Source organism: Hyperolius riggenbachi, chromosome 3, assembly GCF_040937935.1.
Source record: "Hyperolius riggenbachi isolate aHypRig1 chromosome 3, aHypRig1.pri, whole genome shotgun sequence".
In the NCBI taxonomy this organism is placed as follows: domain Eukaryota; kingdom Metazoa; phylum Chordata; class Amphibia; order Anura; family Hyperoliidae; genus Hyperolius; species Hyperolius riggenbachi.
In genome coordinates this window covers 215,611,619-215,628,176 of record NC_090648.1, presented here as the reverse complement: position 1 = coordinate 215,628,176, position 16,558 = coordinate 215,611,619, and the positions used below count along the sequence as shown (strand labels likewise).

The 16,558-nt window shown below is 42.3% G+C and overlaps 1 protein-coding gene across 3 annotated transcripts in view; it reads left to right on the top strand.

Annotated features, from left to right (window-relative positions):
* The window catches only part of CSPG4 (chondroitin sulfate proteoglycan 4), a 214,660-nt gene that overhangs the window by 46,748 nt on the left and 151,354 nt on the right, over nucleotides 1-16,558 (top strand). The window contains exon 1 of one of the 3 annotated variants that reach the window (XM_068275711.1): nucleotides 15,998-16,070. The exons of the other annotated variants lie outside the window; for them this stretch is intronic. Coding sequence (XP_068131812.1) covers nucleotides 15,998-16,070 — 73 coding nt within the window. Of the gene's footprint in view, nucleotides 1-15,997; nucleotides 16,071-16,558 lie in introns of those variants that run through there. 3 annotated transcript variants of the gene reach the window in all.

The window sequence follows — 16,558 nt, the reverse complement described above, 5'->3', positions numbered from 1 at the left end:
GGTTATGTGCAGCAATGTGTATATTCTCTGCATGATGTTCAGTCACTGCTCTGGATCTAGAGCAGTCTGAATCTTTCTCATTCCCCTGACTGTGATTTTCATCTACCCTTTGATGTATTTGAGGTAAAGGGTTGTAGGAAGATGATAGGGAGTACCAGGGCTGCAGGGCACATGACTGGAGTGCCATTTAGTATAGAGGGCACCTTGGTGATCAGCTCCAAGCATGAGCCAAGCCACCAGACAACACTGTGCAACTGCCTGATTAATATGTCTATCTTACAGTTGGATGAGAGAGATACAAAATATCTATACAATTGTAAAGTATATTTCAATTCCAGGGTAAAGATTGTGCTAAAGAGGAACTTTAACCAAGGATTGAACTTTATTCTAATCAGTAGCTGATACCCCCTTTTCCATAAGAAATCTTTATTTTTTTTCTCAAATAAATAATCGGGGAAGGGGGGGGGGGGTTGTCTGTATGGCTGATATTGTGTTGAAACCCCTCCCACAGTGCGATGTCATGACATGGTCTTGACAGTTTGTCATCTGTGAACTTAGTTGCTTTGTGGGAAATAACTTTTACCTACTGCCAAGCAAGCAATATCTCCCTCTGTGCATAGAACTCTCAGTAACCAACATTCTGTACAGATCACCTGGCAGAACTAAAGATGTCACCACTATTGATAAATTTCAGAATGTAAATCAGGGAGAGGAAAGATTTTACAATGGGCATACACGTACTAAATAAACTATAAATGAATATTGTAAAAAATAAGCAATGTTATTAATTATGTTAATTTCACTTCAATTCCTCTTTACATGTAAAGTCTTGTAAAATGACAAGTCTTGTAAATGACAAAATGACAAAGTGTTGTTGTAGCATTTATATGTGTTTTCCATCTAGAGTGAGGTTTTCCTCATGGTGTGTGTGTGTGTGTGTGTTTTTTTTTCTCTCTCTTTATTTGAATTGCCTACTTAAAAGGACCTGACCACTAAATTACAAGAATATATATAAAATGAACCTTCACCTAAAGGCAGGTTCGTAAATAGTGTGGGCCATTGAAGGGGTTGGCAGGCATTACTTACCTGTAGGCTCTCCACCTTCTTGTTCAGCCAGACCCACAATGCATGCAAGGAAATGTAGCCTTTTAATAGGAGTACACTTTTTTAGTTTTAGAGATTCTTGTAAATTATTGCTGTGTTGCTTTGAAATTGTGCCAGGGTGGTGAAGGAGCCTGTCTCCTTATTGTTTGTTGTTTATGTTTTAAAGTGTCTTATGCTGGATGTGCAATGCATGATTTGTATGCAACCCTTATGGCCCATACTCACGGGCTACAAATGTCGCCGCAACACGCGGCGCGTGCATGTTGCAGCGACAGGTCGCCCGTGAGTATGCGGCGTTGCACGGGCGCGCACCCCGAACCGCCGCTCGTCGCTGATGTCGCCGGGCGATTGGCGCGGTCAATCACCTGGCGACAGTCGCCACCGCAACTCCGCCGCAACTGTCGCTAGTCCGCGGGAGTACGCGGACTAGCAACAGCAACCTCCTTTGAAGTATACGGAGGTTCCGGCGGGGGAGGAGGAACGTCGGCGACAGCTTCCGTCGCGCCGCTGGTCCCTCTTCCGCGTGTGTACGCGGAGGGACCTGGCGAGGAGCTGTCGCCGGCCTGTCGCCCACACGCTCACGTGTGCTGGCGACAGGCCCTAGAAGTTGCCCGTGAGTATGGGCCATTACACATCTTTTGGGGGGTGCCCCTTCATCTCCTGCATAATCACTTTTCTCTGTCCACCACCAATGGATGGCCCCATCTGATCATCAAAAGCAGTCTCCGACCTGGGACACAGTGCTTATTTCAGCTTTTAGGGGGTACTCTGGAAAGTTTTAATAGAACATTTTTGTGGCAAATAGTTATCTGTTTAACATTTTTTTCTTGTTTTATTTGAATATTTATAAAAACACTTTTTCACGTTCTTTTTTTTTTTTTTTGCAATGTACTTCTGTACTTTCCTTTGCATACTGTTGCTTACTGCTTACAAATCAAGCAAAAAAAGATTGATGACACAGTGACAATGATGCATCACTTTGCCTAGTCATATGATCAGCAGTACTACTTTGTCACAAATGAGTTAAGGCACGCCTGATACAATGCAGAAAGATAAACATTGTCATAACTCCAGATACCTCCCATTCTTTTAGCCTATGGTGAGTTTTAAGCAGGTATTCTATATCTGCACTAAGGAAGAGAGTTTATTGGGGAAATGGTTGCCATTTTCAGTGTAGAGCAGTTGGCTCTGGGGAACAGACAAGGCTCTGATTATTCTCCTTGTGTGTCGGCAGAAATAACAGCAGAGCTACTCCCAGTCCCAGGTACATAACGCCTGAATCCCTTCGAAGGAATGTGTTCTGAAAATAAAATGTTTCAGAATCAGAATCAGAATCAGAATCAGAATCAGAATCAGAGAATCAGAATCAGAATCAGAATCAGAATCATTTATTTCGCCAAGCATGAGCAACCATGCCCGGAATTATTTTTGGCACATACATATAGCTCAGGAAGAAAACAGAGAAGAGTGCATAGCAGCAGGGATAGATTACATTACATTTGCATCCAATTTGCGTCAGAAAAAATTACATACATCACCGTTCATTTGTGGCCTTGAGCTGACCAGAAAAATTACATACATCACAGTTCATTTGTGGCCTTGGGCTGACCAGCGGTTAGCCTTGTTGGCCTTGTGAGGTTGTTGCTTCAGTTGACCGAACGGGAGTGTCGCAGCCCGCCCCCCGCTTGTTGGTCTTGCACAGATGGGAGTATGTGGAGTGAGTTCAAGTGGCTGACAGCCGATGGGAAGAAGGAGTTCCTATGTCTCGCAGTCTTTGTGGGGATGGCCCGAAGTCTTCGGCCCAGGGGGAGCACACTGAAGTAACAGTGGCCTGGGTGCGAGGGATCACTGGCAATCCTCAATGCCCTGGATTTCAGTCTCTTGTTGTGCAGTAGTTCAAGTGAGTGGAGGGGGCACCCGATGATCCTCTCCGCCGACCTGATGACCCTCTGTAGTTTGAGCTTGTCACTGGCGGTGGCGCCAGCATACCAGACCAGGATGGAAGAGCAGAGGATTGACTCGATGGTGGCGGAGTAGAAGCTGGTCAGAATCTCTTGGGTCATGCCAACCTTCCTCAGCTGCCGTAGGAAATAAAGTCTCTGCTGTGCTTTCCGTTGGATGACAGTGATATTGGACTTCCAACTGAGGTCGTTGGAGATAGTAGTGCCCAGAAGGCGGGCGCAGGGCACTCTGGCCACCTCGGTGCCATCAATATAGATTGGAGGTGGGGAGGGAGCAGACCTCCTGAAGTCAATGATTAGCTCGACGGTCTTTGCTGTGTTCAGCACCAGCCTGTTATCCTTGCACCAGTTGCAAATTCTCTCCACCTGCTGACAGTACTCCTGGATGTTATCCTTAGTGACAAGGCCGACAATGGTAGTGTCATCTGCAAACTTGATGACCTTGACTGAGTCTGCCTCCGATCTGCAATTGTTTGTGTAGAGGGAGAACAGTAGCGGAGACAGCACGCAGCCTTGAGGAGCCCCTGTGTTCGTTGTCACTACTTGGGAGCGGATGTTGCTCAGCCTGACCACTTGGGACCTGTTGGTGAGAAAGTCCGTGATCCACAGGCGTAGACTAGAGTGAACACCAAGTGCAGCTAGGTCTTCTTGAAGTATGCGTGGGCAGATGGTATTGAAAGCCGAGCTAAAGTCTAGGAGAAGGATTCTGACATAAGTGTTTGGCCTGTCGAGGTGGTCATTGATGAGCTCCAAGCAGATATTGATTGCGTCATCGGTAGACCTGTTTGCTCTGTAGGCGAACTGGAAGGGGTCGAGTAGGGGCGAGGTGGAGAGCTTGAGGTAGGCTAGGACCACCCGCTCCAGGGTTTTCATAATGACAGACGTCAGGGCCACAGGCCTGAAATTGTTGAGGTCCGCGACCCCCTGCTTTTTTGGAACAGGTACGATGGTTGACAACTTGAAGCAGGTGGGAACCTTGCTTTCCTGCAGTGACTTGGTGAAGATGTCGCAGAGGGTAGGAGCAAGTTGTTGGGCACAGGTTTTCAGGCAGGCTGGAGATACGCCGTCGGGGCCGGAGGCTTTCCTGGCGTTTAGCGTTGATAGGAGTCGCAGGACGTCGGCCTCGCTCACTGCCAACTGGTTCGGGATGTTGCTCACAGGGCCTAGAGCGGGGGTGGTTGGTATCAGACGCCCTTCCCGTGCCTGGTTCTCAAACCTGCAGTAGAAACTGCTAAGTTCTTCTGCGAGTTTTAGGCTGGGTGCTGCATGTTTAGGTTGGGGCTTGTAATTAGTGACAGCCTTCAGCCCCTTCCAAACAGCCCTAGAGTCCATAGATCGCAGGTGTTGTTCCACTTTTTCGGCGTACTCCTTTTTGGCTGCCCTCAGCTCCCGGTTGAGGTCATTTCTCGCTCTCCTGTAGTCCTCCTGGTTGCCGGACTTGTGTGCAGCTTCCTTGCTTTTCCGCAGTCGGCGAAGCTTGTTAGTGAACCATGGCTTGTTGTTCGGGTACACCGAAACAACAAGCCATGGTTTCAGTTACTTTCCAACGTTTCCTTGATTCCATCCCGCCAAATGTAGCCACACTGGAAATGAGTGCAACACTTAGCAGTTAGGAGCAGCTTGCGTAGTCTTACATGTGGTACATAAAGAGGCTCTGTGTGAGCTACTGGACTAATGCCATGAGGGGGACTATGACTGAGTTGCATACAGCTGAGGCTCGAAACATGATACCTGAATTACAGTGCAACCTCCATGCTATAAGCGATGTATATAACCTACATCCAATGCATGACATGATCAGGGCTCATCAGGCTGTCCGAAGTAGACCTTAATGTGTGACATTTTGCTGTGAGCATTTACTGCTTGCAGTTGGATTTTGTTATACTGGTTGCCTGGTTGCCAGGGGTTTTTCTGGAGGGAGGCCAGTTGAAGCAGTGATCTCATACAGCTGGATTAACAGGCTAGTAAATGTTGCCATATTATGAATGCGTCTGAAATAAACTAAAATCAGAATTACTTTTAGGGGCAGCTTAAAACGCCCGAGAATTGCATTTTTAGAGTAAAAGTCGGGGCTAGCTGGGATTATAGAGGTTCCCAGCAAGAACAGGCTCATTCTAAAGCAGAAAACTGTATTACTGAAGGTTAGCAATACCTCACACTTTTAACATTTCAGAGCTGGGAAATGGAAAGGTAGATTGCTTCTAGCCTCTAAATGAACTTCTCAGCTGCAAAACTTTTGGACAACGGAGGAAAACAGCAGCTTATAAACATACCCAAAAACCTGGAATAAAAAAATAACATTTATTTAAACAATTTAAAAGAAATAAGCGCATGCATATAATGAGGAAATGCAAATGTTCACCAGCGGTGAATCTTGCTAATTCTGTGCCAAAGTTGTAGCCCATTCTGTTAGGAGTGTTCGTCACTCACTGGCTAGACAACACTAAAATGTGTATGTACTGTCTATTGAATAGATTATATCCTACTGCAGACAATAGGGAATGTTGTCAGTGTTCTTCACTGAGGCCATGGGCAAATTTATAATAATAATAATCCGAACATTTATATAGCGCCTTTATATATCGTCCTAGTGGCTGCAGCCACTGGGACGCGTTCAAGAGGCCACCTTGCAGTGTTAAGGAGTCTTGCCTTGAACTCCTTACTGAATAGGTTCTGACCCTAGCCAGGATTCGAACCCTGGTCTTCTATTTCAAAGGCAGTTCCCTTAACCAGTACACTATCCAGCCACTGGATGTAAATGTTTTTGTTATGAATTATGGATGTACTAATAAAGCTGTGGCCTTTTAATGCCAATGGTTGTCACAGTCTCTTTGTTAGTACTTGAGACCTCATATGGGGCCTGCCCAGATAAAGGAAGCCCCCAGTGCAGCCATTGCTATGCGACGGGGGGATGACATGGGCGGAGAGTGGAGGCCTGGGGGCAGGAGCTGATAGGCTGGACAGGTAAATGTGGTCTAGGAGGCGGGGGCAGAGCAGCCATGTAAATTTGAAAAGCAGGGGCAGCAGGGGGAACGTTCTCTTTAAATTTAGTTAAAGTTAAAGCTTAACCTGAGAATGCCCAGGAGTTTAACCTGGGAACTCCCCTGATAGACCCCCCACCCACCCACAGACACCCCTCTCCCAACAGACTTGAGCCCCCATTCCCTGAAGCAGCAGTAGGGGACACTTGGTGGTTCCCACCCCCCCACCCCCCAACAACGGGCCCCTAAAGCAGAGCCCCCCAGGTCATGTAATATTGTGCACTGGGTTACACAGGAGAAGCACCCCTGTAAGGATGAAGGTTCCGAAGGAAGGGTCCGCATACAGACTTGCTGGAACTTGTAAACATTTGTTGTCCCATGATACACACAAGTCAAGATATGGGACTGTGCAGCTTGATATGTTCTGTACTGTAATGAAGAGATTCTGGTCAATGTAGTCTGGCATCTTTTGATCTGTCTACTGTGTGAGACACATGGTAACACTTGATTGATGCACCCACTGGTTGGATCCAGAGAGGCCAAGAAGCAAGCTGTATTGCAGTGGTAAGCACTATTGACTCATGAATCAGATAGTCACTACAGAGTTTTGCTTCCATACATTGTTAATACTTAATACTAAATTAAACTCCTGATTGCTGTTACAATTTGCCTTGTGTAATCTTGGATTTGGTGGGGCATTAAAGTGAAAATTGAACTGAAAAGAAACTTTTGATACTTTTTTGGTAACATTAATTTACAAAAAGTACATTTGCAGCATTTTTCAGAAATCAGAGTTTTACTTAAAGGTTTGCCATAGACAGACATCTTATTCGAATGAGACATTTTTTCCCCCATTGTGGTTCTGTGCCACTGAGACTCCATGAACCTCCCTGTAACAGTGTGAATGGTGCAGGCATTGTGAAATAATCCATGGAAAATGTGTGTGTGGGAAGGAAGGAAGGAGTGCTTCTTATTAATAACAATATTAATAATAATAAATGAAATAGGCCAACTCTGCTTGTGTTTTACAACATCCTCAGTTCCTATTCATTAATTTGCTGAGTCTAAAATCCAAAGCTGGGTAATTTAAAAATGTCTGTTGTGCATATGTTTAGTGGAAATAGTTATCCATTATTTAATGTTTATTCTTGATATGTACTGGAATATGAAATCACACTGAGAAAGCTGCCTTCTGTGATGCCCCCAGGTTCTATGCTTCCCCTGACCTCCATCTGTTCTTTTACATTCCGTACAAGGGATTATATTTTTACTAAATATACAAACATTCTAAAAATATAGTAAAAGAACCATCAGTCTTTGTTCTGCTTTTCTCCCATGGACTTGAAAGAGAGTCATGGGTGGATACCTTCTTCTGCAAAGCATTTTATAATATGCATGTATAACTGGAATTCAATAGGCTGACCTCCCCCACCCCTCCCAAAATACAGCTTGTATACTACAGGGATATTATGTTAAATCATTATTATTATTATTATTATTATTCGTTTTTGTGTATACAGAGCTAGATATTATTATTGTTAGAATCAATGTCTGCCACAAGAGTAGAAGGTCCTCTGCTCAACCAAGCTTACTGTTTAAAGTGAACCAAGCATCATTTTTAACACCCAGGGCAGCTCTATAGCAAATTAAAAATGCATTCTAAAAATGTGGTTTATTATTTAAAAAAAGCTTTCATTTTACCTCATCTTTTTACATTTAAGGGTTAAAATAGGCACCTCTTCAGTCCTTGAAAGGACTTGAAGCAACAGATGATGGAAGGCAGATAAGAAATCACCTCATTAGACCTAATTGACCACAAACAAACCCTGAGCCTTCCCCACTGTACTTTAAACAGAAAACATTAGTCACACTTGAAGAATTTCACACCTAGCCTGGATAATGGCAGTGGAAAAGTAGCAGGCAGTTGAACTTCTCAAACACTGCAGCCCTTTCAGCAATTTGAAGCCAAGAGCTGCTCAGATCCCTTTAAGAGGAGATAGCTTTATGGGTTAGTAGCTAAAGGAAATAGGATTGTGGTGATCAGCAATAAAAAGTTTGGATGGAGGAGAAGATGGGTAGGTGTGTTAACCAGAGAGGATTAAAACTAAAAGTTTTATACATACCTGGGGCTTTCTCCAGCCCCATCCGCACAGATCGCTCCCACACCGCTGACCTCAGTCTTCTACCTCTTCGGTCCCGGGTCCTTTAACTTCGGCCACTCACAGTGCGCTCCCTTTGTCTCTCTCTGGGGGAGAATAGTACTGCGCAAGAGCTGTAGCTCCCAGCCACCGGAGAGAGACGGAGAGAGCGCACTGCGCATGCACAGAAGACTGGCCACGGCTAGCCGAAGTTATGGGACCCGGTACAGGATCTGGAGAAGGATGAGGACGGCGGCGTGGGAGCGATCCATGCGTATGGGGGTGGGGGAAGCCCCAGGTATGTATAAATCTTTTACTTTTAATCCTCTTAACTTTAAAACAGGTGGGTTTTGACAGGTGGGGGTATTTTTTAAATATGGTAAAGGATTAGAGGTAGAAGCAAGCCTAATAGGAGGAGGAATTGACAGAAATAAGGAGCAGGACTAGAGAAGTCTTGTAGCCGTTCATGGGAAGAAGCTCTAAATAGGGAAGATATTAATAGGTCACCAGAAGCGTGGACTAGTTGTCGTATTTTGTAAAAGATGGAAAATGTAAGTGGAACCGGAGCTGTAAAATGATGTCAAGTCAAAGCATAATATTTTGAGTTTGAATAGAAGCCAGTAGAGAAATCTGCCTTAAGAAGCAGCAGCAGAAGGGAAGTAATGACGGAAAGGATAGAGAAGTCTAGCTTCAGCCTGGACATGTGATGAATTCTGGCAATGAAAGGCAAATAAGAATGCTGCAATGCTCATAGCAATAGGTTATGAGACCATGAACTGAGAATTTGGTGGTGTCTGAAGAAAGTAAAAGTTATATTTTAACCACTTCATGCGCAGAAGACCCCAGCTGACCTCACTGAGCCAGACTGGAGCTGACTGAGCCAAATACCGGGGCTGACTGCGGATGAACGGTGGGCACGCGACAGGATGGTGAGGGACTCAGCGGTGCTTATGGGGCTGGAGGAAGCCCCGGGTAAGTATCAAATCTTTTTACATTGACGTTACTGGTTTTCTTTAAGGACACAAGCAATTTTCACCTTTCATTGCTCCTCCTATTCATTTGCCAATAACTTTATCAGTACTTATGACACCTAAGCGATCTATAACTTGTTATTGTTTTCACAACAAATTAGGCTTTTTGGGACTGATAATTGTTTTCAGTAATTTCTTTATTTTCTATGCATTTTAAAAAGAAATACAAGGATAAAAATACTTTATTTCTCCAATTCCATCCCCTATCATTTTAAAATAAATAATGCTACTGTAAATAAAGCCAACACATTTTATTTGTCCATTTGTACCGGTAATTACAATGTTTAAATTATGTCCCTAGTACAATTAATGCCGACAATATATTATTTGAAAAAAAAGTGTATTTTTTCCGTTTCTTGTTTCTTTGTACCCAGTCAATAATTACAAACGCTGCAGCCCAGTTTCAGAATGTTGTCAATCTTCTTAAAGCCATATTTATGTAGAACAATTATTTTTTTTAAGATCCTTAAAGAGTTCTCTGCCATGAGGTGCCATATTGCACTTTTAGTGACCAGTATGAGAGAGTGTGAGAGCAATAACACCAAAATTAGAGCAACAATATCAGATTTAACCCACCTGCTCCCCTTTCATACCTAAGACCTTGAAACAATAAGGAGTAACATAAGGGGGGAGGGCATTAAATTCAAATTGGGCAGAATTTTTGCATTGTTTGCTCAGGGGTATACTCATAGCTGTGTGTTTATTTATTTTGATGAAGTGACTGGAGCAGACGGGGTGAGGAAGATGTGGGCGAATGCTGCATATTCTCGGATCGCTCCGCATAACCAGTATGCAATGGAAACTGTTCCATTGCCAAGCACTGGTTACAGTTTGTCCGCGGTGTAGTGGAAACAGGCCCTTACAGTTATACAAGCTATACACTGACTACTTTACATTGTCTTCCGTTTTATCCCATGAAAACGTATAATAACACATTTACAAAAATGAGAAAAGAAAAGTGAGAGGTGTACTTACTTTTGTGAAATACTGTAGTTTAAACGATTTTATCATCAGACAGTCATTTTATCTGTATGTGCATTTAACATATGAAGCACATGAGAGGTAGATGGCCTCTGAACCACAACCTGAGTATGGACAGTTTACGCCAGTGTTCCTCAACAATATCATGTACTTTTTTAACTTTGGCTAATGGCCAAGTATACCCTACTGTTGTTCACATAATTTCAGTTACTCCTCAATGCTCAAATATTTGTACAATGTACTCCATACTTACCTGTAAATGCCCTTCAAGCATTCATTGATGCTTTTAACTAACCATAAGTACTTAATTCAAGTTTTTGTTTTTTTTTTACTTTCAAAGCTTACTATACAATAATGTATTGATTATGACAGCCAGGTTCACATACCCCCAATTCCTGAATGAAGTACCCCCGGGGCGTTGAGATCTTAGGGTCCATGCTAGATGACAGCTCATCCTTGTTGTAAATACAGATACATATGAATTACACAGGTTCTTTGGCTCATTAAACGTGGATGTACTAATGACTAAAACTAATTACACATAGAATCTGTGTAAATGTGATACATAATTAATGTGACCCTTTATGTAGCATCTGTCGCTGGAAGTAGATGTACATGCAGATAAATCGTTACATACAAGACCCTATTTATGAAGATGTATCTTATTTGGATTTAATTCCAAAAATATTCCGTTATTTTCTAATACTGCAAAGTCTTATTCTGATCCTTTCTTCCAGCACAAATACTGTGGGCTTGATTCATGTAATGAAAAGAGCAATGGAGTGCAGTGACATTACTGTGAGTTCACACCAGTCCAATCATTTGCAGGTGGATTTAGGAAACCAGAACTTCTCTGCACCGCTGGATCCTCAAAATGAATTTGTTTAATGTAGCAGTTGCAATCCTCTTCCCCCTTAGTAAACCACCTAAGAGCAACAGTTCTTTTATTTCTCACTCCTAGAATTCTCCATAAACGCAGCACCTAGTCTTTGTACTGATACTATTGTTTCAATTCCGTATTTCACATAATATTAGATCATATCTATCACCTGCCATCCCTGATAAATAGCAGTCATCAATCCTTGCAACCACAGATGATTAGATGTAAGATTATTAGGTTTTACCCTCACTGGCATAAGTGGACAATAATAACCTATATAATAATTTTAATTATTTTATGCAGTCCTGAGGAAATTAGAATTTGGGATTGCAGAATGGTACATTAAACTAATTGATTTGTATCTAATGCTTCTGTGGCGTTGCTTTGAATACATCTCATTCACGCAGAGAATTAATAAGATCAATACTTTTCTTATACAAATACAAGTGTTGATTATTGTATTAATTGGGAAAGCCGTTCCAATAACATATAGTTGCAGCCATAGCAGTGCACTGCCCTGCTATTGGACCTGCAGGCATCGGTGATTGTCATGGTCAACTTTAGACATTGATGCACAGGGCCTTACCACGTAATGAAAGCTAGTATTACGTTTCCGCTCTCTCATGTGCTTTGAAAATGACATTATATGTTCCGTAACTGAACTGCAATGGGGGTAAGCAATCAATACTCTGTAGTGCAAAGTCTTCTTATCATGCTGTATGCCACCAGGCCATCCTCCTTCCAGGAAATGTATAGATGGATGTGTGGTGGTAAGTTTATGATCCTGCACAACACAGTCTACGGGTGATTGGAGAAGGTGACCTATATTAGCACAGGTGCATTGATTTCTGCATAGCTATGCAAGGTAGGAACCCTGTGCTGCTAAATAATTGCAGCTGAGCCTTAAAGTACACCTGATACAGAATATGTGATATAGAAGCTACCATATTTATTTCCTATTAAACAATACCAGTTACCTGGCAGTTCTACTGATCGTTCTGGCTGCAGTAATGCCTGAATTACACACATGAATCAAGCATGCAGCTAATCCAGTCAGACTTCAGTTAGGCCTCTTTTCCACGGACTGTTGATCTGTGTGCTAGGCACGCAGTTACTAGGCAGCAGTGAGCAGTTGTGAGAGTTTGAGAGGCATTTCACTGTCGATCAACAGTCTGTGGAAAAGAGGCCTAAGGCCCCATTCACACTTAAAAGCGCAAATTTGCAGGAGTGATTTTTCCGGAATTTAACGCAGAAAAGTCACTGGACACTGCAGCGATTTTTCCGCGATCGATTTTAGCACTTCTATAGCACTGAAACGCGATTGCCGGGAAATCGCCTGAAAATGGTGCAGGCTACGCATTTGCGTTTGGCGATTTGCGATAATCGCTGGCGATTAACGCAAATCGCCCCAAGTGAGAATGGGCCCCATAGCATATTATTGCACTAGCGCTTTAAAAAGCGCTAGCGCTTGAGCGTTTTGCCCGAAATTGCCGGCAAAACGCTTTAGTGTGAATGAGGCCTTAGATATCATGATGATCTGAGTGCAGGTGATAGCAGTGATAGCCATTCATTAGTCAATTCAAAAGACTGAAAATGCAAGCTTCCCAAACCTGTTCTTCATCCGACATGGAGCATGCATGATCAAAATATGTACAGGTTTCACAAGCTAACATTTTCTGTCTACTAATTTTGTCAATAAATGGTTTCATTCATACTAGAGTTTTCTTTTTAACTGATGGCTAACAGTACAATACTTTACTGTTTCTGTTTACTGAAACTAAATGAACGAAAGATGGGTTCTTATTAGAGCCTGTGTATACTCTGTTCTACACACCCTTCTCTTAAAGCAGACCTGAACAACTTCCTCTCTGCCCTAAAAGATAAACAACAGTATAATAACCTTTAAAGAAAAACATTTCTTTGTTACAGCTGATACAAATCCTGCAATAAATCTGCCGTGTGTTTGCTTCCTGCTTTCATGGAAGCAGGCATAGGGTTTACATCAAGTGTTTACAAAGTAGCAGTTCTGCTGAGGCAGACAGCTGACACAGCTGTAAGTTCAAATGACATTTGTGACTAGTCACAGATGAGGAGGAATTAGACAGTCTAAACTCTCTAAATACATTCAGGATGCATTTGCCTTTGTTTTCCTTCTGTCCTATGGAAGAGTTCAGGTCCACTTTAAAAGGAACCTGAACTGAGAAGGATATGGATTTTTCCTCTTAAAATAATACCAATTGCCTGACTCTCTTGCTGATCCTATGTCTGTAATACTTTCAGTCACAGCCCCTCAACAAGCATGCAGATAAGGTGCTCTGACTGAAGTCAGACTGGATTAGCTGCATGCTTGTTTCAGGTGTGTGATGCTGCCACTGCTGCAGCCAAAGAGATCAGCAGGACTGCCAAGCAACTGGTATTGTTTAAAAAGAAACATCCATATCCCTCTCAGTTAAGGTTCTCTTTAAAGCCCTCTTTTTAATGCATGAATGGGCAATTGCTCTGCCACCCTTTGCCAGTCAATCGCCCTTTTAGCTGGGCATTGTACTGTTGGTGTACTCATTTTTTGCATTGCACTTTGACTGATTGACAAAAGGGTTGGGTGAAGCCTAAAACAGACTGGTGCCATTGCAACACGAACACATAATAAATTGGCAAGTGCTTTATCTATGTAACTTGAAATTATGATAAGTATATCATAATGATATGATATCATATAATTATGATATAACTTTACTCCTGCCAGCTAGAGATTATTATGGACTACAACCATACCATTTGGTTAGTATTTGAAGCTTCACAGGAATTGATGGCATTGTTTTTTCACAGCAGAGGTGACATGTGACATGATGAGATAGACATGTGTATGTACACTGCCAATCACACAAATCACACAAATAATTCTTTCTCTGCCTGAAAGAGTTAAAAATCAGGTATGCAAGTGACAGTTTCTGTCCGGGTCGGGGCTGGGTCAGACTGGGTCAGACTATAGTATAACCCTTACTGATAAGTAATTACAGCCATAAAACACTTTCCTGTAAGAAAATGACTTCTGAGAGCAGGAAAAATGGTCAATAATTCATGGATTTGAGCGCTGGTACACTTCAATGCATGTGTCATTAAGCAGATACAATGAAACAGTAAAAACTTAAAAACTAGATTTAAATATAAAATAAAACTGTGGGAGATCTAAAAAAGTAATTTTTAGGAGAAGACGGACAGATACAATTGTATTTCTCATCAGTTTATTTTCACCTCGGATGTCCTTTAAGGGCTCTTTCACAGTGCGACGTTAAAGCCTCAGAGGCACCTATTGTGCCCTTGAGACTGTACTGCGTGTACTCCTATTAGTTATTGCCTGAGGAAGCAGGAATATACCCGCGAAACACGTTGCATGGTTGTCTGGAGTATATAAATAAACCTGTTGTTGTTAAAAAGCTGACAGTATCTTGTCTACTTCAAGGAGGCGAGTCCACCACCACCTCCTGAGGAATTTTAAACTTTTTAGTACCTTTTATCCTGCTGGCGCCTCTGTTCACTCTTATATTGCTTTAGGGGCACCTTGTGCGACTTTAACGTTGCATCAAACGCAACGTCCCACTGTGAAAGAGGCCTAAAGGAAACTCGAAAAGACTCATAGCAGATCATCAAAAATATTCAGGATACCTATCTGTATACACACACACACACACACACAGTATATACATTATATATTGCTGTATATTGGTATGTATAACTTAGGCTGATGTGTAGCTCAGGGCCTTAGGCTATACTATAACGCAGCCTTGATCCACAGAGCACTTCGGTAGATCATCTGAAGTCCATGTTTGCTACAAAGATGACAAAAAAAAAACATCCCATAGTGACTCACCTTGCCAGCAATAACAATGCCGGCATCATCAATAAATTTAAGAATGAAAATCGGGGTGAGATAAGATTTTACAATTGGCAAACATTAACTAAATAAATTATTAATGAGTATTGTAAAAATAAATAAGCTGTTCTGTGCATTCATTTATATTCAGTTAGTTAATAAAGAAGATGTTTTGCTTATAATATATATCTGACTTTGAAGCTTGTATTCTACGCATCATCTAACATTTCTATGAATGAAAAATGATCATTTGACCAAATTGGCCCTATAGTGTGATATTATGGGCATTATACGGTAATGTTTTGAATGGTGGTACTTTAGCTTAGTTTATGTTGTCATTATATACACACTGAATATAAACAGATAATGTCACTTTATCAGTGGAATATTGCAATGTTCTCTTCAGAGTCTTTTCACCTTGGTCAGGGCAGAGAATGAATACAGGAACACAATGAATGATAGATTAAGTGGTTTATTGTATACATTATTACAGTATTTCTTGTTTTGGTAAGGATAAGTGGAAACGTATATGGCATATCTCGGGGGGCTGAAGGCTTTTCTTTCCTAAACAAAGAAATGCTCTATCAGGGTAGACTTAGACAAAAATAAACTGTGTGCCTTTTCTCAAGCCTAATGACTCTGGTAACATATATGTTTATAACAGCGATGACTGTGACATCACTGCTGGCTTCTGCAGTGCCTAAGGTGTACTGTACCTTCAGGCATCTGTCACTCTAATGTCACAAGTGAGCCTTGATGATATACAGTGTACAGTGTATCAAGGCCATGTGTGGTGTCTTTCATACATCACAGCTACAGGTACTCATTCTACAGTGGTTGTTATATGTATGTAGCTCACACACCAAGAAAGTGTTAATTTACTTTACGCAACTCACTGACAGCATGTACCAGTGTTACAGTATGTGTCAAGAGTTCCAGCAGGCTTGTGCACATGGAGTGCAAAGTAGGGGTTAAGCAGACAGGGTGGGACCCCAGTGTAACGTGAGTCCCTCACATACTAACTCTGTGTCTACACTGTGCAGTAGCTCTATGATGGCTGGAGGACACTGTTTGCTGCTTCTGATGCTCCTGGGGGGAGCCCTGCAAGACCTGGGATGTGAAGGTAACGGTTTGGGTATGGGTGGGTGCAGAGGGAGTACAATGGGATGTTGTATGGAGTGCTTTGTGATAGATTCTCCAGGCAGGCACAACTTAAGTGAAACTTTTCTCTGCACATGAAGTGTGCTGCAGTTGCAGCCTCCCCACACAATTTGAGCTGTGAGGAGGATTGCAATACATTCACATATACATGATGCTCAGCTGCATCCTTTCCTCCCGCTCTGTGTTATTCTCCAAGCTTCTCACTACATAAACACATACATGTCCACACTGCCATACATCCATTACCAGTCGTCATTCATTTCCACAACCCTTCAATTATGTGTCTCCTTTTACTCAGTGTGATGTGCACTCCTCTGTTCCATATAATTTTCATGGTTATTCTCTCCCCAGCAGTCTTTAGAATCTATAAAGCTATTATTTGCTTTTCTGATTTAACATGACGTGCAGATAGGTGCGTCAGTGTGAAAGGACCCATTCATCCGTCATTGG